The 25229-nt window shown below is 33.4% G+C and overlaps 2 protein-coding genes across 2 annotated transcripts; both read left to right on the top strand.

Moving 5' to 3' along the window:
- The first annotated feature begins 2887 nt into the window (after positions 1–2887).
- LOC132724365 (aquaporin AQPAe.a-like) lies at positions 2888–25150 on the top strand. Its single transcript, XM_060709206.1, has 8 exons — positions 2888–3119; positions 8774–9026; positions 11510–11697; positions 12301–12505; positions 12886–12966; positions 13194–13305; positions 15246–15420; positions 23831–25150. Exons 2-7 carry the CDS (start codon positions 8805–8807, stop codon positions 15362–15364), a joined length of 927 nt encoding a protein of 308 aa, XP_060565189.1. The 5' UTR covers positions 2888–3119; positions 8774–8804; the 3' UTR covers positions 15365–15420; positions 23831–25150.
- On the top strand, positions 18090–23771 carry LOC132724388 (aquaporin FA-CHIP-like). The gene is made up of 6 exons (XM_060709240.1): positions 18090–18311; positions 21690–21799; positions 22037–22241; positions 22785–22865; positions 23098–23209; positions 23653–23771. Exons 1-6 carry the CDS (start codon positions 18090–18092, stop codon positions 23769–23771), a joined length of 849 nt encoding a protein of 282 aa, XP_060565223.1.
- Positions 25151–25229: the final 79 nt, after the last annotated feature.

Here is a 25229-nt window from a genome sequence, read left to right as displayed (position 1 = left end):
CATAAATGATCTCAGCCAGCATTTTCAGTCTTTATTTGGGGGTGAAAATATAAGTTTAAACAATTTAAACATTCCCGAACAATATGATGCAGAGTTAGACGCAGAAATTTCTTTACTAGAACTAAAGGAAGCCGTATTTTCCCAAAATGATGGAAAGAGCCCCGGGCTCGATAATTTGCCCTCGGAAATATTTAAAAATTCATTTAATATTATTAGCACTTTTCTACTTAAATTATATAACAGAATGTTTATGAATGCTGAATACCCGAAAACTTGGGGCGAAGGTATTATTATCCCAGTTTTCAAAAGTGGAAATGCGGATGATCCAAAAAATTATAGAGGTATTACCCTTATTAATATCTTGGGGAAAATTTATTCTCAAATCTTGTTAAATCGACTCACAAAATGGTCGAGAAAATACGAAAAGATTAACACTTACCAGTTTGGCTTTCAAAAGGGCAAGTCAACAGTAGACTGTATTTTTATTCTACATTCGTTAATTGCAAAAGTACTTAGTGAGCGTCAAAAGCTCTTTTGTATATTTATAGATTTTGAGAAATGTTATGATAAAATAGATAGGGTATTACTTTTAAACAAACTCTTACAACAAAACGTTAGCTCCAGATTTGTTAGAACTATCAGATCTATGTATGAAACAGTAAAATTTGTGTGTGCGTCACAAGACAACGTCCCACTTTTTCGAATCGGGGGGTAGGATTGAAGCAGGGGGACCCGAGTTCCACTTTGCTATTTTTATTTTTCGTGAATGATCTAAAAGAAAACATAAACTCAAATTTAGACGGAGTAATTAGTGTTAATGAAATTCAGTTTTTCCTTATCATGTTTGCCGATGATACAGCACTTTTTGCCACAAACCCGATATCTTTGCAACTTATGCTAAATGACTTAGAAAATATTGTAATAGATGGGCGTTGAAAATAAATGCAAATAAAACGAAAGCGATGATTTTCGAAACAGGGAATAGGGGCTCAACGTACGATTTTATTTAAATAGTATTAAGCTGGAACTTGTAACATCATTTAAATATCTAGGGGTATTTTTTTTAAGAACAATAACTGGAACCGAACTCAGAAAAGACTCGCGCAACACGCGTCTTTTTCACTGCACAATCTTTTTATTGTATGCAATCAATTAGAACTGCCAGTGTCCCAAAAATGTAATCTTTTTGATAGTCTTGTAAGTTCTATCTTGAATTATAGCGCGGAGGTTTGGGGATATCATGAAGGTAAAGATATTGAAATGATTCATACCAAGTTTTGTAGAAAAGTCTTGGGTAAAAATATCAACTAACAGGGAATGTTTATATGGGGAGCTTGGACGATACCCGCTGTATGTGCATAGAAAATTTATAATGATAAAATTCTGGATAAAAATTTAAACCTACCAACAAATAGTGCAGTTTTTAGTGTATATAATATGTTTACGGTCAGATGCAGATAATCGAAAAAATTATATGGTTCTAACTGGGCATGTTATGTTAAACAAATACTTGATGAAATAGGAATGACAAATGTATGGTTAAGTCAAGCAAATATAAGTGATAAATTTTCAGTCCATTAAACAGCGTATCCTTGATATATACAAACAAGAAATGGTATACAAGTATAAATAATTCAGTCGACTTACATCATACGCGCTCTTAAGCACGACTTTGTTTTGAAAATTATTTAAACTTAATAACCGATAAACGTTTCAGATCGCATTATGTAGGTTGAAATTCATCTCATAGTCTACATATCGAAATTGGAAGGTATAACAACATAGATAGAATGAAAGATTATGTAATAATTGTACCATGCATAAATTAGAAGATGAATACCATTTTTTATTAGTTTTGCCCTAAATACAGACATCTAAGACTTAAATACTTTAAAAGATTTTATTGCCATTGGCCAATATTTTTAAATTTGAAAAAGCTTATGTCAGAGCACCAAAAAAGGTACAGTTAACAAAGTTGCCAAATAATATATACTTTGCGAACAATTTAAGAAATTAAAAGATGGATGATATCGTGTATACTTCTCTGACTATTCTGTATGTTTTGTTTTTTGTTTAGCTTCATTTCAAGTTCACATCAGTATATGATTGTAAATATTGGCTATATGCACCTTTCAGGTGTTTAATGCTTAATAAATGTTGTTGTTGTTGTTGTAAAAAATAAAAAAATATCAATTATACTTTTGCAAACTGTAAAGAAATATCGAATTACTCAATTATTCAAAACATACTTAGATCAATAGATCATAGAGTTAACTACAAAATGCATGTTATTCATTTCCGGTTCTTTGCTTTTAGTATAATCTGTTAATAGGGCTATGTCATTGTGTGCGAGTGCCTATTGCTTTAATATGGTAAATGTATTTCATTGAATTGGGTAATTATTCACAAATGAAAATAAAAATACATAAATATTAAGACACGCACACTGAACATAAATGTAATGATAATTTTTATCTAAAAAAATCTAAAATTGTGTGTCTTATAAGCAAAGTCAGAAAAATTCTAAAATAGTTTTACTTTTAATTGATTTTTTTTTCTCTCTTAAAACTTAGGAGATCGCACATAGAGTGACCACACTTTTTAAATCTGGTTAAATAGATACTTTCATAGAATTTTCTAGATGTTTTTATTATAAGTAAAAAAACTGAATTCTATTTACCAGTTATGATGGACTGAATTTTGATAAAATATTCAAAACGAAAATTGTACTCATATTAAAATGGGTCCAATGAAAATATTTAAATTGCAGGCATTAGGTCTATATTAGTGATACAGGTGTTACGGTTGACTACGTCGTCATAGTAATGTTAATTAGGTAGCGTTATATAAGATGTAATGCACGTACGAGAAAATTAGCCACCAGTGATTTATGGATATCATCGAAAGCACATAAAAACTTTAATAAATTATATCGAAGGAAATTCTTTAATAATTATACAAAAGTGGGTCTTATTTCTTCCGGTCTTATTTACCAGTAAGAAATACAATAATTATATCGGAACATTTTAAATTGTATTTATAATAAGAAATTAAAGGAATCTTGTGTAAAGTTAAAGAAAATTGTGGAAATATTTCTACAAGCGAAACATTCTTCAAAGGTAATCTTGTTTAATATACAAATGTATAATAAATATTATGATATAGAAAAGTAACTATTTACGTTATGAAATCATGTTTAAATAGTGTTTTGTTTCTATCAAAAATGTAAAGTCCCATTTATCTCCTGTGTAATGTAAACTATTAAGAATGATAAGTTTCTTCTTGAACTCTATGGCATAAATATGCTAGAATGAGTTGATGCAATATTTTGAATAGAACACGTTTAATTTAAAGAAAAATATCGAATATAAAGCTATGCAATTCAAGCACGTAAACATGTTTTTTTTTTTCAGAAATTGTTTTAAATAAATTCAATAATAGATATGTCTGAAAGTAGTTTTCGATTGATAAAATCGTCTGTGCTTGAGCAACTGCCAACTTGTAACTGACCACTGCTATTTATGAACATTTGTAAATTAACTCTCGCAACTTTCTTAGAAATACGAAGCAAGCTAGTCCCTAGTTTGGTATGAAATTGTCAATATATTTTGATCATGATGCTGATTTTTATATATTTTTATTTTAGCTCGTTTTTTGTCGTTGTTTTTTTATCTTTTTTTATTCTATTTTTTTTAAATAGATCTTTTAAACATCACTGAAGTTGGCATGGCGGAAGTTAGGCAACGTGGTCGTAACATCAATATGGCTAGAATCCATGATCTCTGTTTCGAAAAAAAGCTAATTACTAGGTCACTGTTGCCATTGTTCACTTGCTGAATTTTTCTGTAGTCTTTAATATATCGCCTTTACTGTTGGGACAGAGATCACATATGTGTTTTGTTTAAGAGAAAAGTTTCTTGCAATCAACAGCATTAGCTTCAAATATTTAATTGTTTATTTTTCTGTAAGCTATTCGAATTATAATATTGAACAACATCTTCTATATTGAGAACCACAATTGAATAAAACACGTCTTGTTGCAGTGACATAAGATAACGAAAACAAACTGTGAATATGCACATCTTTTTATTAATGATTTATGATTTGATAAAGTTTTTTCGTGTATTGTATTATGATGTTATTAAAAGCTTTCCGAAACAGAAATATACTTTCTATTGCTTGTAAAAAAACTTACGGAAAAACCACAGTCGATCGCAAATCTGCCTCTTGCTGTGAATACAAACAATAATTGCACATATTGTATTGCTGATGTATTCTATTTCTTAGTTATTGCCGTACGTGGTTTCATATAAATATTAATCAAATTCAACCTTGTCAATAGTTTTCCTAAACGTTGATTGCTTATTGTCAAAGAACTTATTTTTATTGTTAGACATTGTCATCGATTACAAAATCAAGAAACAAACCCCCTACATGCGCGTATATTTTGTTTACTGAATAAGGCTATTGACATGTAATGTTCTCTTATATAATATCTTACATATTAATATTTGTTAGCTGTCAACTTAAATTTATTATTACGCGAACATTTATATTGACTGTTACATATGAATACAATGCATTTTCATCTAATACATTAATTTAAGTAAAGAATTCCTTAATCAATAAGCTTAGAGAATACCTTATAGAATATAGAATAGGAATGACTATTGTTGTAAGTCAACGTCGTTTGTTTATATGAGGCTTGCAAAGGACTATTTCTATTAAGTTTAAAAATCTTTACTATATGAAGTTTACGAAATAGGGATATAAAAAAAATAATTTAAGTTAAATATATAATTTTCAGCACGAAACAAGTTAGTGCATTTTATATTACTAATTAGCCCTTCTCGAGTCCTAGACCTATGAGTTATTGTTTCAATATGAGGAAACAAGTTCAAAGAGTTAGGTTCGAACTCACGATCCCTAGCTTACGAGACAAACGCGTTAACCACTAGGTCACCGCTTCCCTTTTTGAAGTTTTATTATCTGTGTGGTCATTTCTGGTGAGACATTTAATAAAAAGTACATTTATTAATTAAAAAAATTAATACACGGCGTGAAATATGTAGGAACACAGAATAAAAATGTTTCTTAACAATTCATTGTAAATCTATTGAAGTGGTTTAATCATAATATCACGAATGCTCTGCCTGCTATTAATGAATCTGTTTTTCTGTTTTTCATGGTATGATTTTTATCAAAGATATACTAGAAAACACATTAGAAGCAGATTGACATAGGTTTATACGCTTTGATCTTTGAAAGACATATATTCGGTACATTTTTTTTAAAAGGGACAGTTGTTTCCAGTATTTTATTTGAATACTTTATTTCTCAGACAATGTGGTTTTTATTTACTTTTCTTGCATAAACGGAAAATGCACGTTAACATTGCCGGGAGAGAAAACATGCATTAACGGATAGATAGACTTGACCACATGTCGTTGTTGCACGTTTTAATATGCACAACTGAGGGCGCAATGTAAAAAAGCTTTGCAGTGACGTCCCCTTAAGGCCCTGTCACACCAGACTGCGCTTTCACTGCGTTTGCACGGCGTTGTAAAATTTCACAAAGCGCCGCGAGATCGCAATGAAAAATCTAATATTTTTGATGACATGAAGACTTCATGGAGTCTTCACGGCGTCCCCACGGCAATCATGGCGATGCTACGGAGCTTCCACGGCGTTTTAACTGACGATTGTCTTCGCTCAGATCGCGCTTCTACGACGTTCTTTGCGCTTTCACTGCGCTTTTACGGCGCTTATACGGCGCCCTTACGGCATTCACACTGCGCTAAAAATCGTAAAACTCTGTAAAATCGCCGTGCACACGCAGTATAAGCGCGGTTAGGACGCCGCACAAACTCCGTACAAGCGCCGTGGATAACCACCGCGTTCATTTGGCGTTCCTTTTGCGCTTTCACGGCGCTCCTGTTGCGTTGTACGAGATGTTACTGAGTTGCTACGGCGTCCTTACTGCGATCCCACTGAGCTCACTTTAGAACGCCGAGTGACGGCGTTTGTTTTGAACATGCTCAAAATGCGCGCCGTCGGTCGGCGTTCTATGCGATGCCACTACGATGCTACGGCGATGCTGCGGCGATGTTTGCGATCTTACTGCGCTCACCTCGGCGTTCTGAAGTTTCATTGGACGCCGTGAGAACGCCGTCCTAGTGTGACAGGGGTTTAAGTATCTTCGCAATAGCACGTGGACGCATGACGAAATGGTTTTTTTACACGAGAAACAGATAACTTAAAGTTGATTTACAGACATAAACGTATATTTTTTATGCATGCAATAATAGCGCTAATGAATCTTTTTTGTGCAGTACCATCTAACATCCTGTGAGCTCGGGTTTTAAATGCATTTAGCACGAAAAAGGCCTTAATTTTAAGCCTCGGTCTCACTTACTCCCGGCAGAGCCTAGGACCATCCCGGTTAGTTACCTGGACGATCCGGCACGATCCGGGATGTTATTATTGTTGCGTCACACTTATCCCGGCAGCACTACGGTAGTTCCCTACTAACCACCCAGGATTCGCTCCGGATCATCCAGGCAGAGCCCAGGTGAAGCTACGGTTCATGCCGGTGCTTCCCCGGTCGCTCCTGGATGACGCCGGAAGAGCCCCGGTTGACCCAGGCAGAGCCCCGGTCGATCCAGGCAGTGTCCGGGCAGAGCCCAGGACGATCCAGGCAGAGCCCCGGTAGAACCCCGGTGGATTGAAAACGCCCGAAAATGATAACATTGATACATAATTTTTATTTAATATTGTTTCAGAATAGTAATTCATGATGATTTTCTGAAAAAATCCTTATGCCATACTGGATAGAAAGGAAATTGGAAGGCTTTTAATACAAACAAGTGCAATCATCGCAAATTGTCTTTATTCTTTTGAAATGATCCGGGCTTTGCCGGGGCTCTACCGGGATCAACTGTAGCTCTACCTTTATCCTCCGGGGCTCTGTCTGTAGTTACCGGGGCTCTGCCGGCATATACCGGGGCTTTACCGTAGCTCTACCGGCTATATCAAACCCCGGATCATCCCCGGTGTGTGCCTGCAGAGCTACGGTGCTTTCCCGGTATAACCTCGGTCGTTTCCGGCAGAGCTAAGGATGAAGCCGGCAAAGCTATACCTTCCCGGATCATCCCGGACCACCCCGGTGATATTAAATATTTTATTCCATCCGGGGTCGAATCCCGGATGTACCCGGATCATCCCGGATCATCCAGGACGTTGCCGGCAGAGTTACGGATGTACCCCGGTTGTTCCCGGTAGTGCCCCGGTCGTTCCCGGATCACCCCGGACGTCTACCGGGGCTCTGCCGGGATGTAAATGAGAATGTAGCTATACATGTCTGTATACACATCAAGATTAAATCTTAGTGCGATATGGAAGAAAAAGAATATTGTGATATATTAAATCATATTTATAGAATGTAAAAGAATAATATTTGTTTGTTTTGTTTTGTTTTTTTTTTGTTTTTTTTTGTTTTGTTTTTTTGTTACAGAAGCTTATTTGATTTGCCATGTGTTTTTTTTTTCGCACAGCCATTGAGAACAAAGAGAATGGAGGGGCTTCGGCGATGTATCTTTGAGATTATTTAAATTTTGCCGTCAATGCTAGGAAATATGTATTTGTATTACATGTACTTAATTTATCTCCACATTTGAATTCCAATATTTGTTTACTTTAAAAAATGAAAGAGATTAAATGTGACATTAGCCAGCAGTACGATATATTTATATATGATTATATTATTAGTTATAAAGATCTTTGACAGGTTATATGGCCCTATATAAACGGCTTTTTGTAAACATAACCCGAGCCGTTAGGCGAGGGTTATATTGCAAACAGCCGTTTATATACGGCCATATAACCTGTCAACAATCTTTATAACGAATTTATAATACAGCAAGCATCATTTTTAGAGAAAAAATCAAGATTTCTTCATGAATCGACAGCAGCCGTGTATATAAAACTATATAAACGTCACGATTATCCAATGAAAAATGACGTTACAAACGTGCAGTATTATAATATATATAAATAAGGAATATAAACCTGTCATTTCAAGTCAAAATATTATTTGTAATCAATTTCCCTTATACTTATTGTTCTCATTTAAGCAAAAATATTTTTATTTTTTTTTGCTTTTGGCGATATCAGGCACATGGTCGATATTTTTCTAATTATAACAGAAGCATTTCAAAGCTGGGTCACGTGATAAATCACAGATAGCACGATTGTCAACTAATGCTTAGTTTCAACATTGCGTTTAAGCTCATTTGCCTTTTTTATCGCTTATGAACTCGCAATGTGATACGCGTTTTGTTTTGCTTTTTTTGTGTAAATTACTGTTCCTGTTTCAGAGTTAAGTGGTCAAGTGTTAGTGATAAGATGGAGATGTTTATAGATAGATACGAGTATTTTTCTCAATATAAAATGGGATAAAATGGCGCATCATAAAGCATACACAAAACTGAAAACAATGTATGAGTTAAGGAAAAGCCATATCAACCAACATCATATCACAGAAAAGGTGTTAAGTGGTCACACCTTCAGTGTTAAGTGGATGATTTATTACAATTAAGTGGCCATGGTTTCAATGATTCTATGTTAAATGCTTTAAGAATTAAGTTATGCATGCGATGTTTCAGGATTAAGTGTTTGCAGCTTCTGTGTTAAGTGGTAACTGTTTCCAAGTTAAGTGTTTTTTGTTTAGCTTCTAACTGACTACTTTTTGAAAATTAAGTGCTAACTGTTTCAGTGTTAAGTGGCTGCCGTTTCCGTGTTCCGAGATGGAAGGCTACTTTCTTCACATAGCCAGTAAGCTCGAGGAACTTAGAGTAAGACCAGGCACCGGGAAATTCAACCTTTTGACCGAGTTGAAGAGTTGGGATTTGTGGCGAGGTATTATAGCCGAGCTAATAGCAACAGCGTTGTTCGTGTTAATTGGAACTATGTCAGCAATGGACATTAATCAAACGGACGAAGGAGATAAAAATGCAAAATTTATTCGGGTAAGAAAAATTTTGTTGTTGCTTTTTAAGGGGTAAATAAATGGCAATGGAGTTTACTAAGTACGATCATATCATAAGGGATAATTAAAAACAAATTAGTATGCAAAATAATAACTTAAAGGTAAATGGAGTGTGTAAAATGTATTTCGTTTAGAAGTTGATATTTAAAACAGCAAAGTATTTAAAGTTTGTGAAACTTTTGTGTACACTTTTTTATCACGTTAAACTGTCTTCGTAACCATCATCATCATCATCGTCATCACCATCATAATATTATTATTGTCATCATTTTCTTTTTCGTCATGATCATTATCTATTTCTTCTTCATCATCATCAGCAGCAGCAGCATCATCATTATCATTATCATCATCATCATCTATTGCTTTATCATAACCTTTTTCATCATCATCATCATCACCATCATCATCATCATCTATTTCTTCATCTTAATCTTTTTTTCATCATCATCACCATTACTATCAAAATTTACAGCAATAAATATTGATTGGACCTTTACATTTTGATTACTTTGCTATTGGATCTACTTATGTAACCAGTGCAAACTTAAATCAGCCGTCTCATCAGTTTAGTCTGACCACGGTATGCAATGTTTGTTTTCTATCAGTATTCGTTTAGGAATCTTCCTCATATGATTATTGAGTTAGTCCAGATTGAAAGATGATAAAAAGTCCAGAAAAAGTCCAAAAAATACACTGTATATTTGAATCAAACACGTGTATAGACTTGTACCAAACCTATATAATGTCACCTTTAAGGCCCTAGTATGGTAACAAAAAAAAACTTTCAAGGTGGAATATTTGAAGCATTCATTCCGGTTATCATATGTCATTTTTTCAGGCCACTCAAGTAGTGAGTACGTGAATTTCTTCAAAACTGGTATTTACTCCCTGCCTTTTACATCATAATGGAATATTATATTGATATACATAAACTGCACGATTTACTGGCACAGTATCTGAAATTTAATGTACCCGAGATTGAAATGTATGCACTTAAAAGCTGAACGTGAATTATCGACTATAATTAAGTCACGTTTATGCATTAAAATGATATGCAATTTAGTAAGATGCATAACTTTAATTTCGATTAGTTATCAGTAAATAAACGATGCAAGACCAAACCACTCCTCTCTCGTCGTTGAAAAAAGATAACCAGATTAGGTTTAAGAGGTGTTTAAATATATTTTAGATGCGTCTTAAAACAAAAGTATATTTATCAACGTATTGTTCACGTCATTTAAATTTAAGGCTCATTTTAGCCCCCAAAAATTGCTGCCATTTTCAATTCCAAAAAGCTCACTTGTTAAATTTCTAAAACTGTACTAATTTGAGATAAAGCTGTTGTTGTTGTAGTTTTTTTTTGCAAATCATAAAGATATTTAAATTTAGAAGACAAAATACTTCTGTCCTTACGTTGTGCTCCGTTTATATGACAAAGTATATCATAGTCAATACTGCTTTCTTTAATGAATGTCTTACACACAAGTTTGACTGTATTCATTTACGAGAAGTGATGTGCCTTTAAAACTTGAGTAAGTATATTATCTGCGTGATAATGAAGCATCTGGAAGCAAAATTAAGAACTACCACTAAAACCACTAAAGTCTTGATAGGCATTAAAACAACAATGCGTCTTAGGAAAATAGAACAAATTTGGAAAAGTGCAAACATGGCCAACGCCCAATATTAAAAGATCTCAGTACTTAAAAATATAGAATATTTCTACAAATTGATTAACTGGCAATCCCCTTGTTCGACTTTAGCTAATTAACACTAGCGCTAAACATGATGTTATCGTGTAGAATCTGTTCTATTAAAGTACGAAGATCCAGTGCAAATCAGGCAAAGTTGTGAGCGTGTATAAATTGGATGGATGGGAAATCTTTTTAGCGTGAAATCAATCGATCGAAATTAACATAGTAGGAAATGCGTTTGAAATTGAATACATTAAAGACGAATTATGATATTTATATTGATATTCGTTATAATTTACATAAAGACAGTCTATCAGCTTAATAGTTACATATTTAAGCAGTTGAGCATTTACATATGTACAACCCTGCAGATTAATAACGCCCCTTCTACGGAGACATTTTAAAGCTTTCTAACTTCGTAGAAAAAAATTACACAATTTATTATTGAAATTAAAGGTTACAAAAAATATTGTTTAAAGTAAGCCAATAACGCCCCCAAATTTACTCTAAACAGAGCCATCGTTTTTTTCCACTCAAAGTCTATTTCTTCCAAGTTTCCTACAAACTACCGAAAGTGACTATTTCCGAGAAGTTATAGTTGTTACCTTACGTGCTTTTTGAGTTTAAAACGTGTTTTGGTTGGAAAGTTAATTGTAAACAACACCCTATTCCAAGTAACGTTCCAGTGCAGAACAGTTTTGATAGAATTATTTTTATAATAATATTTCTAAATTCAAAAATTATCAACCATCAGTACTTTGATTTTCAGATCGCCTTTACTTTTGGATTGATGATAACTGTATGTATACAAATGATTGGTCACGTGTCCGGAGGTCACATGAATCCTGCTGTTTCCATAGCGATGGCTGTTGCTAACTGGATCAGTCCGACGCGAGCGTTTCTATATGTTTGTGCACAGAGTGGGGGAGGGATACTCGGATCGTTCCTGTTGAAATTGTAAGGCTATTGTATAATATATTTTCTGTGTAATATTGTATCTGTAATACAGGTACCAAAACACAATTCGATGTCATTGAGTTTGTCGGCGTTACGTCACGCAATAGAGAAATTACTGCGTAAATGTTCTAGGGAGAAAATTGTAACAGCTATGTATAAATGTTTGCTATGTTCTTGATTTGGATAAATGTTAACCAAAACATTATTATTTCAATAATAATAACTTAATCTAAGTGTTTTAATAAGAAAGTATTTAATTTACATACAAATTTAGCAATAATAGAGCTCAAGCTACAAATGTATACTGAATTTGACATTTGATGCTCAAAATGTTGTTCATTTGTTTGTTTCATTTTTCGCCTTTTTCCAACAGTATTACAGTCATATAGGCGGGTAGTTTCCTAACCATCGTTCCTGGAGAGTTACACCAGTACTAAACTACCTTCCTCCGCGTTAAACTACCAAAGCATCTTCCGAGGATCGAACCCACGCCAGAGAGATAACTGGATTAGAAGTCATCGACTCTAACCCCTCGACCACGGAGGCGGTCTCAAAATGTTGAACTTACAAAACTTTTTTATTGTATTAAGTTGTATTTAACAGGTTCACCCCTTCAAGACTACATAACAACCTTGCCGTTACCACAATCAACCCAGAACTTAATGTTGGACAGGGACTTGGCTGTGAAATCATATTTACTTTTATTCTCGTAATGTCTATAATGGGATGTACGGATATGAACAGACCATTGTTTGGAAGCCCGGCGATTGGAATCGGGTTCACCGTTGCGGTTGTCCATTTAGCTGCGGTAAGTATTTATCCATACCTGGGTGTTAACACTATACTTTCATGATAAAATCGTAAAATGCCGGATTATTTCGGCTTATATTTCGGCACGTTTTGGCACTCGTGAGAAAAAAAATCGGACAAGCGTCCATACAGCCAAGAACATCAAAAACTTGACATTTTGTAAACGTTTTCATAGAAAATACGGAAGGGAGATACAGAAAGTATATTTAAATGATATTCTTTCAGAAAATGTCAAGAAGTTTGACCTATAGTCAAATGAGTTGTAGAGTTTTCTATTATATTTGTATGGTTGTATGGCGATCCTTTGATTACTTATACGACGTGTTAAACACTTGGCCATGCCTTCACATACATGTATCTTTTGTATCAATATTCTAGATTCCATTCACTGCAGCAAGTATGAACCCTGCCAGGTCCCTTGGCTCAGCTGTCATCTCCAAGTATTTCAAAGACCTTTGGGTAAGAGGACGTATGTTTATTTTATTCATTATATATAAATAATTTGAGTATAAAAGAACCTTATTTACCATATAATTTATTTCGCATCATGTCGAGGTTATTTACATGTATATTTCCATTTGATGAAAAAAGAGTAATATTTTCTTTGAAAGAAATGTAATAAAATGATCGTTTCATATTTATTTATTATATCTATATTATTATAATTATTATTATTATTATTTTAGGTATACTGGGTTGGACCTATTGCCGGTGGTATAGTAGCAGCCGTAGTTTACAAGTTTGTTTTTAACCCCTATCGCAAACATGTGTCGTACAAATGGGCGGCAAAGGAACTAAGTAAGTATCTCAGTGTGTTACCATATATTATTTATGGACACTTTTGTAGTGTAGTGTAGCTATTTTCATGAAAGTGCTACTAGTTGGAGAAATAAAATTCAGTAATCTTTTTGCATCAACCTATTGTAAACCTTGTGTGCATATTACGGAAGAAAAAATACAGTTTTTACCAACCATTGTCCCTGCTACTAGTCAATCAGTTTTTTTGTTTGTTTTTTTTTGGTCAAATATGTGACCTACACATTTGACCTTTTGAATTCTACAAATTTGAACTTAACTCTATAGCCTTCTCTTTTAACATTTGACTTCCTATACACTTTGCCGTTCGACATTTCGGCTTTCTGTACACTTTGCCATTTGACCCTACTTTGCCATTTGACCTTTAACCTTTGGTTTTCTTCCCCGAAGGGTGAGCATATTGTAGCCGCTTTGTCCGTCCGTCCGTTCCTCTGCTATTCTTGTCCGGGACATAACTTTGACATCAAGATGAAACTCTGTAGGTAGATAGATTTCATTGAGTAGATGTGCAGTGCACAAGAACCGTAACTCTGCCTTTGCTCATTTTTGAATTATTGCCCTTTGTTTATTTTAACACTTTGAAATTTGTTCGGTACATAACTCTAAAATAATAAGAGATATCAACATGAAACTTTAAATTGTAGGTAGATAGATCTCATTGAGTTGATGGACAGTGTACAAGAATTGTAACTCTGCTTGCCTAACTTTTGAATTATTGCCCTTTGTTGATTTTTACACTTTGAACTTTGTCCGTGACATAACTCTAAAACTTTAAGAGGTATCAAATGAAACTTTGTAGTTTGATAGATCTCATTGAGTAGATATGCAATGTACAAGAACCGTAACTCTACCTTGCCTAATTTTTAATTATTGCCTTTTGTTTATTTTTACACTTTGAACTTTGTCTGGGACATTTCTCTAAAACTATAAGAGATATCAACATGACACTTTGTAGGTAGATAGATTTCATTAAATAGATGTGCAATGCTTACAAACCATAACTCTGCCTTGCCTATTTTTTAAATTATTGCCCTTGGTTTATTTTTACACTTTGAACTTTGTTAGGACATAACTCTAAAACTTTATGAGATATCAACATGAAACTTTGTAGGCAGGTAGATCTCATTGAGTAGAAGTGCAGTGCTAAAAAACCATAACTCTGTCTTGCTTAATTTTGGAGTTATTGCCCTTTGTTCATTTTTTACACTTTGAACTTTGTCCGGGACATTTCTCTAAAACTATAAGAGATATCGACGTGAAACTTTGTAGGTAGATATATCTTATTGTGTTGAAGTGTATTGTTAAAGAACAATAACTCTCTCTTGCCTTATTTTGGAGTTTTTGCCCTTTTTTCCAATTTTATACTTGAACTTTGTCCGGGACATTACTCTAAAACTATCAACATGAAACTTTGTAGGGAGAAAGATCTCATTGAGTAGAAGTGCAGTGCTAAAGAATTATAACTCTGTCTTGCCTTATTTTGGAGTTATTGCCCTTTGTTCATATTTATACTTGCATTTTGTTAGGGACATAACTCTAAAATTATAAGAGATATCAACATGGAACTTTGTAGGTAGATAATTCTCATTGGATAGAAGTGCAATGCTAAAGACCCAAAACACAGCCATGCCTAATTTTTGAGTTATTGCCCTTTGTTCATTTTTCCACTTTGAACTTTACCCGGGGCATAACTCTGAAACTATAAGAAATATCAACACACAAATTTATAGGTAGATAGATTTCATTGAATAGAAAGTGCAGTGCAAATAATCATAATTCTGTTTTGCCTAATTTTGGAGTTTTTGCCCTTTGTTAATTCTGTGTCCAAAACCTACTCGGGGAGCATCATCCGGTTCAACCGGTTCTTGTTTCATGTGTTCCTTAGCCTTATATGTAAAACATGTCCAACTATTTTATTTCAGTGAACGATACAGAAATGATTGTCATCCCGAAGGACTACTTTTCTGCAGGACAGAAAACTGACAAATCTAACGGCAATGTCGTGGCAAACAATGTGGTTTCTTGTTCGCATCATTTGTAGATACAATTACAAGGGAAATGGTACAAAAGGAATAAGGAAACTTGGTGATGATAAATTGTCGGTTAGAAAACATGATTAATGTATGGAAAGAGCTAGTGAATATTATTAGCTTTAATAGAAATTTTAAAGAACAGATATTTTTCTCAATTAAATAGTCATAGAAATAATGCAATAAATTGTTTGATATGCAAAACCATTACATAATGCCGGGAGATAAATTGTTATTTTGCAAATGCCTTAAATTAAAAAAAGCTTATTCATTAATGCACGCGAAAAAAAAGCATAACATTATCCTTTTGTGGTCTCTTTCCTTTTGCGTAAAGATGAAAAAACAACAACAATATAATGTTATTCAACCGCCCGCACGTGATTAAAGGTATGAAACTCATAAATATTTGATTACGAAACGTTGAGGAATCGTTGGAACATAAACATTATCTTTAGAGACGTTGGAATCATAAACCATATATGAGTTGAAAGTACAATGACAAAGATGTAAAAAAGGCATTAATATTTGTATATATTCTACTTCTTTTGACATTGAAATATATATCATATGTTAATCGAATTCACGTGGACAATGTTAACACATGTGTAGGCTTACTCGTTTTGAGTTAAAATTGATGATTTTACACATGATGAATCGCACTATCATGAAACATAGGCAGCTGATTGATAATGCTATGGGATTTTTTTTATTTAGGGAGTCCATTATTTGTACAAATTTCTCACATACTAAAGATATGTATTCGAAATGAATAATAAGACATGTCATAACTATCTGCATGTGTTGCAAGAACATTGAAAGGGACATGCTTATTAATTATTACAACATAATATCGCTATGGCATTTAAAAATTACAGATCATGAATAGCCAGGTAGGTATAGAAAGAAGCAAAAAGTAGTTCAGTCTATCACGGATATTAAAAAGCGGAAACAAAGATCAATCAGTCATGAGCAGAAAAAAGCGAAAACGTAGAGCAATCTATCTTGAAAGCAAGTCATCATGAAAAGAAAAAAGCGGTAACATAGATTAATCGGTCATGGATTGAAATAAGTGAACAATCATGGAAAAGGCGTAGATTATCAATAACGAAAATAATAACTGTTATTGCATACCTGCCGTAAAATACATTGTTACCATGGTGGTAAACTTTTGGGCGAACAATTGAAGGAGCTTTCCTGTTTTTTTGTATTTTCTTTTGTTATTTATTACATGTATGTTTTATATACATCGCGTTATTATATACATATATACAGCTTTTCGGATGAATCCGAATTATTGCGGATACTCCAATAATATTTTTATTCTGCTTGTTTAACAAAAATAAATAAAATTGCAAAATTGATTGATTTTTGTCAAAATGAGTCCTAAGCTAAAAACTACATTTAACCTTTTAACCTGCTGGAACCGGAACTGGTTAGCATCTGCCATCAGTAGCGCCAGGCCAGTGTGAACATTCTCGCAGTCCGACCAATCTCTATACTGTTGGTGGCTTTTCCTTCCTTTTTTTGTATTTTTAACTCACGAATGTTTGTCAACATGGATACATTGGCATAAGAGAAAAAGTTGTTTAAAGGGAAAAAATATGTGGAAGGACGGACGACGTAAGACATAGCCTTAGACATGGTCGAACCTAACACAATGTTTTGTCGCCCAGTAAGCTAAAAGGGTCTACAGATGCAAACGCAAACAAAGTGTTCTTGCCAATAGCTCAATTCATTTCATCTATTTTAGTAACAGTGTCCTTGACCCCAGGCGTCCAAAAGCAATCTCAACCTGGGTTTTCACATAAGGTTTCTATATATTATAATAAATTTGATTACAATAACACATTCCAAACCGGAAACCATTTTTCTATTTTTAGATTTTTAGCACCTTGACCCAAGTGGTCCAAAAGCAATCCTAAACGGGGTCTTCATATAAACTTGCTATATACCAAGTTTGATTACAATATCTCACTCCTAACTCTATTGTCCGAAAACCATTTTTATACTTTTAGTAGCAGTGACCTTGACCCCAAAAGCTTTATTTAAGATTGCTAAATACCAAATTTGATTTCAATCTCTAGTTATTGTCAGGAAACCATTTTTCTATTTTTAGTTAACAGTGACCTTGACCCCTGGCGCCCAAAAGCAATCCCAACCGAGGTTTTCACATAAGGTTGCTATATACCAAATTTGATTATACCTAATAACTCATTCCAAATTATATCATATTGCCATAGAAACAGTGACTAAAATGTTAAGTCCATATTTAAATGGGTCAAAATGAAGATCTCTGTTGCAACCCTGCACTTTAGAATGAAGACGTTATGACCAAGGTCATTTAATTTTCCATAGACTCTGTGTCCTTAAAATCATCAACTGAGGCTGTGCAAAGAACTTACGTTGTAAATGTATCAGTAAATAAAGGCATATCATATCATAGTAAAGTGGACTCTGGTCAAGTGTTAAGTGGTCACAGCTTCAGTGTTAAGTTTATTATTCATAACAGTTAAGTGGGCATGGTTTCAGTGTTAAGTTGGCAATGATTCAGTGTTTAATGGTCGCTGTTCATGAATTAAGTTATGTATGCGATGTTTCAGTGTTAAGTGGATGCAGCGCCTGTGTTAAGTGGTAACAGTTTCCAAGTTAAGTGTTTTTGTTTAATTTCTGACTTCTTTATGAAAGTTAAGTGCTAACTGTTTCAGTGTTAAGTGACTGCCGTTTTCGTGTTGAGAGATGGAAGGTTACTTTCTTCACATAGCCAGTAAGCTCGAGGAACTTAGAGTAAGGCCTGGTACCGGGAAATTCAACCTTTTGACCGAGTTGAAGAGTTGGGATTTATGGCGAGGAGTTATAGCAGAGCTTATAGCAACAGCGTTGTTCGTGTTAATTGGATCGATGTCAGCAATGGACATTAATCAAACGGACGAAGGAGATAAAAATGCAAAATTTATTCGGGTAAGCAAAATGTTGTTGTTGCTTTTTACGGGTTAAATAAATGGCAATGGAGTATACTATGTACTGTCATATCATAAGTGGTAATAAAAAAACAAGATAGTACACAATGTAATAACTTAAACGTAAATGAAGTGTGTCAAACAATTTTATTTAGGTGTTGATATCTAAAATATCAAAGTATTTAAAATTTTGTAAAAAAAATTGAAAAAATATTTCTAACAAATTAAACTGTCTTCGTCACCATTATCACATTATCATCATCAATATCATAAAATCATCATCATCATAATCATCATCATCATCATCATCATCATCATCATAATCACATTATCATCATCATCATCATTATAAAATCATTATCATCATCATCATCACATTATCATCATCATCATAAAATCATCATCATCATCATCATCAAATCATCATCATCATCATCATTATCGTTTTCATCATCATCATAAAATCATCATCATCATTATCATTATCATCATTTATTTCTTCTTCATCATTATCAGAATGAATACCATCATTATTATTACTTTCAAAATTTACAGCAGAAATACCAATTGAACCTTAACCTTTTGATTACTTTGCTATCAGATCTTTACATTTAGATCAGTTGCCACATCAGTTTGGTCTGACCACGGTGTGAACTGTTCGTTTTCAGTCAGTATTCGTTTAGAAATCGTCCCTAAAATGATTACTGAGTTAGTCCAGATTGAAAGATGATGAACAAGCCTATAAAATACGCTGTATCAAACACGTGTATAGGGATGTACCAAACCTACATTATGTCACCTTTATAATGTATATGAATTACAATTTAAGTAAAAAAAAATTTCAAGGTGGAATATTTGAATAAGCATTCATTCCCATCATCATAATTATGTCATTTTTTAGGCGACTCAAGTAGTGTGTACGTGAATTTCCTCAAAACTGGTATTTACTCCCTGCCTTTTACATCATAATAGAATATTATATTGATATTACATAAACTGCATGATTTACTGGCACAGTATCTAAAATTAAATGTACCCGTGATTGAAATGTAGGCACTTAAAAGATGAACGTGAATTTTCGACTACTTAAGTCACGTTTATGCGTTAAAATGATATGCAATTTAATAAGATGCATAACTTTAATTTATAATTGCGTTTTCGATTAGTTATCAGTAAATAAACGATCCGAGACCAAACTTCTCCTCTCGTCATTGCAAAAAGATAACCAGATAAAGTTAAAGAGGTGTTAAAATGTGTAATTTCTAAGTCTTTGAACACATATTGCATATTGCGGAGATTTTTTTAACTATTGGTGACTTAAAAAGTATAATATCTTCAACATATTGTTTGCGTTATTAAAGGTACATTTAGCCCCGAATAATTGCTGTCATTTTCAATCCCCAAAAGCTCTCTTGAACGTACTCATTTGACATAAAACTGAATCACTGTTATTTATTTATTTTTTTTTTTTTGGACAATTTATAAAGATATTTTAATTTAGAAGACACAATACCTGTATGCTTACGTTGTGCTCCTTTTATATGACAAATTATAACACATTCAATAGAATCTCTTACACACACGTTTGACTGTATTCATTTCCGAGAAGTAATGTGCCTTTAAAACTAAAGTAAGTACATGTATGTTATCTGCGTGATAATGATGAAGCATCTGAAAGCAAAATTAAGAACTAACACTAAAACCACTACAAGTCCTTAATAGGCATTAAAACAACAATACCTCTTAGGAAAAAAGAACAAATTTGGAAAAGTGCAAACATGGCCAACGCCTAATAGGATCTCAGTACTTGAAAATATAGTATATTTCTACAAATTGATTAACTGATAAATGACAATCCCAGTGTTCGACTTCGGCTAATTAACACTAGCGCTAAACATGATGTTATCGTGTAGAATCTGTTCTATTAAAGTACGAAGATCCAGTGCAAATCAGGCAAAGTTGTGAGCGTGTGTAAATTGGATGGATGGGAAATCTTTTTACCGTGAAATCAATAGTTAAGCAATTGAAATTAACATAGTTGGAAATGCATTCGAAATTGAATACATTAAAGCCGAGTTTATGATATTTATATTGATATTCATTATAATTTACATAAAGACAGTCTATCAGCTTAACAGTTACATATTAAAGAAGTTGAGCATTTACATATGTACAGCCCTAAAGATTAAAAACGCCCCCTCTACGAAGACATTTTAAAGCTTCTAAATACGTAGAAAAAAATTACGTAATTTATTATGGAAATGAAAGCTTACAAAAAATATTGTTTAAAGTAAGCTAGTAACGCCCAAATTTGCTCTAAACAGAGTATACATGTATAAAAAGAACATTTTGCCACCTTAATTGATGTATACTAAGATGCAAAAGTGAATGTTGGCTACAGGGAAATTTTGTATACTTATACAAATTAAATATACTGGCATATTTGTTATCAAAAATTGAAGAAATGTATTGACTATACGATGGTTTACATTTAATAGAATTCGATCATTATTAGAATTTTGTTGGTTACGTGTAAAACAGCTGAGGGATGAAAAATAAAAGGTGCAGATATAAATAAAGAGGTCATTAAACATTGTTGAGATCAATACTTGACTGGTACAGAGCTGCAAAACTGGTACACAGCTGCAAACTCAGCTAGCGCCTCGTCCAATATAGTTTTGATAGCTGTGTACTCGTCCAATAGAATTCAGTATTGTACTCAACAAGGTATTATTAATAACCTCATAATTTTGGACGAGTACTCAGCAGTCAAACCAACCTCCTTACTTTTTGAAATGTTTACTTTTCATATTCAAATTGGTGTAATTTTTACTGTTAATGCAAATGTGCCCTGTAACTAGGATGTTTGTCGTGGTTCATTTTTGAGAAAACAAAAATGGCCGCCATCGTTTTTTTTTTTTTGTTTTTTTTTCGACTTTCCAAGTTTACTACAAACTACCCAGAGTGACTTTTTCCGAGAAGTTAGTTCTCACTTTACGTGCTTTTTGAGTTTAAAACGTGTTTTGGTTGGAATTGTAAATTGTAAACAACACCAGTTGTTCCAGTGCAGAACAATTTTGTTAGAGTTATTTATATAATAATATTTCTAAATTCGAAAATCGCCTACCATCAGTGCTTTGATTTTCAGATCGCCTTCACTTTTGGACTGATGATAGCTGTATGTATTCAAATGATTGGTCACGTGTCCGGGGGTCACATGAATCCTGCCGTTTCCATAGCGATGGCTGTTGCTAACTGGATCAGTCCGACGCGAGCGTTTTTATATGTTTGTGCACAGAGTGCGGGAGGGATACTCGGATCGTTCCTGTTGTAATTGTAAGGATATTGTATAATAATATTTTCTGTGTGCTATTGTAAGTGTAAAACAGGCACCAAAACAGAATTCGATGTCATTGAGTTTGTCGGCGTTACGTCGCGGTCTTTGGCAAATCACGCAATAGAGAAATTACAGTGTAAATGTTCTAGGGAGTATATTATACACTGTAACAGCTATGTATAAATTTAAGTTGCTATGATTTGGATAAATGTAAACCAATACATTATTATTTCAATCATAATTACTTAATTTAAGTGTTTTAATAAGAAATTATGTAATTTTACATAAAAATTTAGCAATAATAGAACTCAAGCTACAAATGTATACTGAATTTCGAAATGTTGAAATGTAAAAATGTTTTTTATTGTATTAAGTTGTATATTTAACAGGTTCACCCCTTCAAGGCTACATAACAACCTTGCCGTTACCACAATCAACCCAGAACTTAATGTTGGACAGGGACTTGGCTGTGAAATCATATTTACTTTTATTCTCGTAATGTCTATAATGGGATGTACGGATATGAACAGACCATTGTTTGGAAGCCCGGCGATTGGAATCGGGTTCACCGTTGCGGTTGTCCATTTAGCTGCGGTAAGTATTTATCCATACCTAGGTGTTAACACTATACTTTCATGATAAAATCATAAAATGCCGGCTTATTTCGGTTTATTTCTGCACACTTTGGTACTTTTCGTAAGAAAAAAATCAGACAAGCGTCCATACAGCCAAGAACATCAAAACTTGAAATTTTGTAAACGTTTTCATAGAAAATACGGAAGGGAGATAAGAAAGTCTATTAATATGATATTCTTTCAGATAATGTCAAGATAAGTTTGACCGATAGTCAAATGAGTTGTAGAGTTTTCAATTATATTTGTATGGTTATTTTATTTCGCCTTTGTGATAGACTCACAAATGTATCATTTTCAGAATCAATTCTAGACGTCCCTAACATTTATTTTTATTTTCAATTTATGGGCATATAGTGTAAAGTTTCTTGCTCAAGGAAACAGCGGTTTGCTATAGTGACGGTGTTTGAACCCACGCGACTAGCGATCCTTAGAATACTTATGCGACGTGTTAAACACTTGGCCATGCCGTCACATACATGCATCTTTTGTTTCGATATTCTAGATTCCATTCACTGCAGCAAGTATGAACCCTGCCAGGTCCCTAGGCTCAGCTGTCATCTCCAAAAATTTCACGGACCTTTGGGTAAGAGGACGTATGGTCATTCTATTCATTATATATAAATTATTTGATTATAAAAGAACAGTGTTAACCATATATAATTCATTTTTATCATGTAGAGTTTACTTACATATATTTTTCATTTAAAAATATCCATTTTATGCAAATGAAGCGTATTTTTTTCTTTGAAAGAAATGTTATAACATGATCGTTTCATATTTATATATCATTTTTAGCATTATTATTATTATTTTAGGTATACTGGGTTGGACCTATTGCCGGTGGTATAGTAGCCGCCGTAGTTTACAAGTTTGTTTTTAACCCCTATCGCAAACATGTGTCTTACAAATGGGCGGCAAAAGAACTAAGTATGTATCTGTGTTACTATATATTATTTATGGACACGTTTGTAGTGTAGTGTAGCTATTTTCATGAAAGTTCTACTAATGGGAGAAATAAATTCAGTAATCTTTTTGCATCAACCTATTGTAAACCTTGTGTGCATATTACGGGAGAAGAATACATTTTACCAACCATTGTCCCTGCTACTAGTAAAGTCAATGCGGATTTTTTACCTATACATTTGACCTTTTGAATTCAACATACTTTAACTTAACTCTATAAATTTGCTTTTTAACATTAAACTTCCTATACACTTTGCCATTCGACCTTTCGGCTTTCTGTACACTTTGCCATTGACCTTTGTCATTCTGTCTACCTTGCCATTTAACCTTTAACTTTGGTTTCCTGTATACTTTTTTCATTTGTTCCTTAGCCTTATATGTAAATATGTCCAACTATTTTATTTCAGTGAACGATACAGAAATGATTGTCATCCCGAGGGACTACTTTTCTGCAGGACAGAAAACTGACAAATCTAACGGCAATGTCTTGGCAAATAATGTGGTTTCTTGTTCGCATGATTTGTAGATACAATTACAAGGGGGAAATGTTACAAAAGAAATTAGGTCACTTGGTGATGATATTATCAAACACCATCCGTAAAGTAAATCAACCTATCCTTGAAATTTGTGATTCGGTTTGTGCAAAGATCCAACGACAAAGAAATTAAAACTGATGAGAATTGTCGGTTAGGACAAACGACTAATATATAGAAAGAGCTAGTGAATATTATTAGCTTTAATAGAAATTTTAAAGAACAGATATTTTTCTCAATTAAATAGTCATAGAAATAATGCAATAAAATGTTTGATATGCAAAACCATTACATAATGCCGGGAGATAAATTGTTTTTTTGCAAATGCCTTAAATTAAAAAAAGCTTATTCATTAATGCACGCGAAAAAAAGCATAACATTATCCTTTTGTGGTCTCTTTCCTTTTGCGTAAAGATGAAAAAACAACAACAATATAATGTTATTCAACCGCCCGCACGTGATTAAAGGTATGAAACTCATAAATATTTGATTACGAAACGTTGAATCGTTGGAACATAAACATTATCTTTAGAGACGTTGGAATCATAAACCATATATGAGTTGAAAGTACAATGACAAAGATGTAAAAAAGGCATTAATATTTGTATATATTCTACTTCTTTTGACATTGAAATATATATCATATGTTAATCGAATTCACGTGGACAATGTTAACACATGTGTAGGCTTACTCGTTTTGAGTTAAAATTGATGATTTTACACATGATGAATCGCACTTTCATGAAACATTGGCAGCTGATTGATAATGCTATGTGATTTTTTTTATTTAGGGAGTCCATTATTTGTACAAATTTCTCACATACTAAAGATATGTATTCGAAATAAATAATAAGACATGTCATAACTATCTGCATGTGTTGCAAGAACATTGAAAGGGACATGCTTATTAATTATTACAACATAATATCGCTATGGCATTTAAAAATTACAGATCATGAATAGCCAGGTAGGTATAGAAAGAAGCAAAAAGTAGTTCAGTCTATCACGGATATTAAAAAGCGGAAACAAAGATCAATCAGTCATGAGCAGAAAAAAGCGAAAACGTAGAGCAATTTATCTTGAAAGCAAGTCATCATGAAAAGAAAAAAGCGGTAACATAGATTAATCGGTCATGGATAGAAATAAGTGAACAATCATGGAAAAGGCGTAGATTATCAATAACGAAAATAATAACTGTTATTGCATACCTGCCGTAAAATACATTGTTACCATGGTGGTAAACTTTTGGGCGAACAATTGAAGGAGCTTTCCTGTTTTTTTGTATTTTCTTTTGTAATTTATTACATGTATGTTTTATATACATCGCGTTATTATATACATATATACAGCTTTTCGGATGAATCCGAATTATTGCGGATACGCCAATAATATTTTTATTCTGCTTGTTTAACAATAATAAATAAAATTGCAAAATTGATTGATTTTTGTCA

Source organism: Ruditapes philippinarum, unplaced genomic scaffold, assembly GCF_026571515.1.
Source record: "Ruditapes philippinarum isolate M1 unplaced genomic scaffold, ASM2657151v2 ctg224_1_1_1_1, whole genome shotgun sequence".
Classification (NCBI taxonomy): Eukaryota; Metazoa; Mollusca; class Bivalvia; order Venerida; family Veneridae; genus Ruditapes; species Ruditapes philippinarum.
Note: the sequence above shows the minus strand (reverse complement) of the source record. Positions and strands in the feature narration are given on the sequence as shown.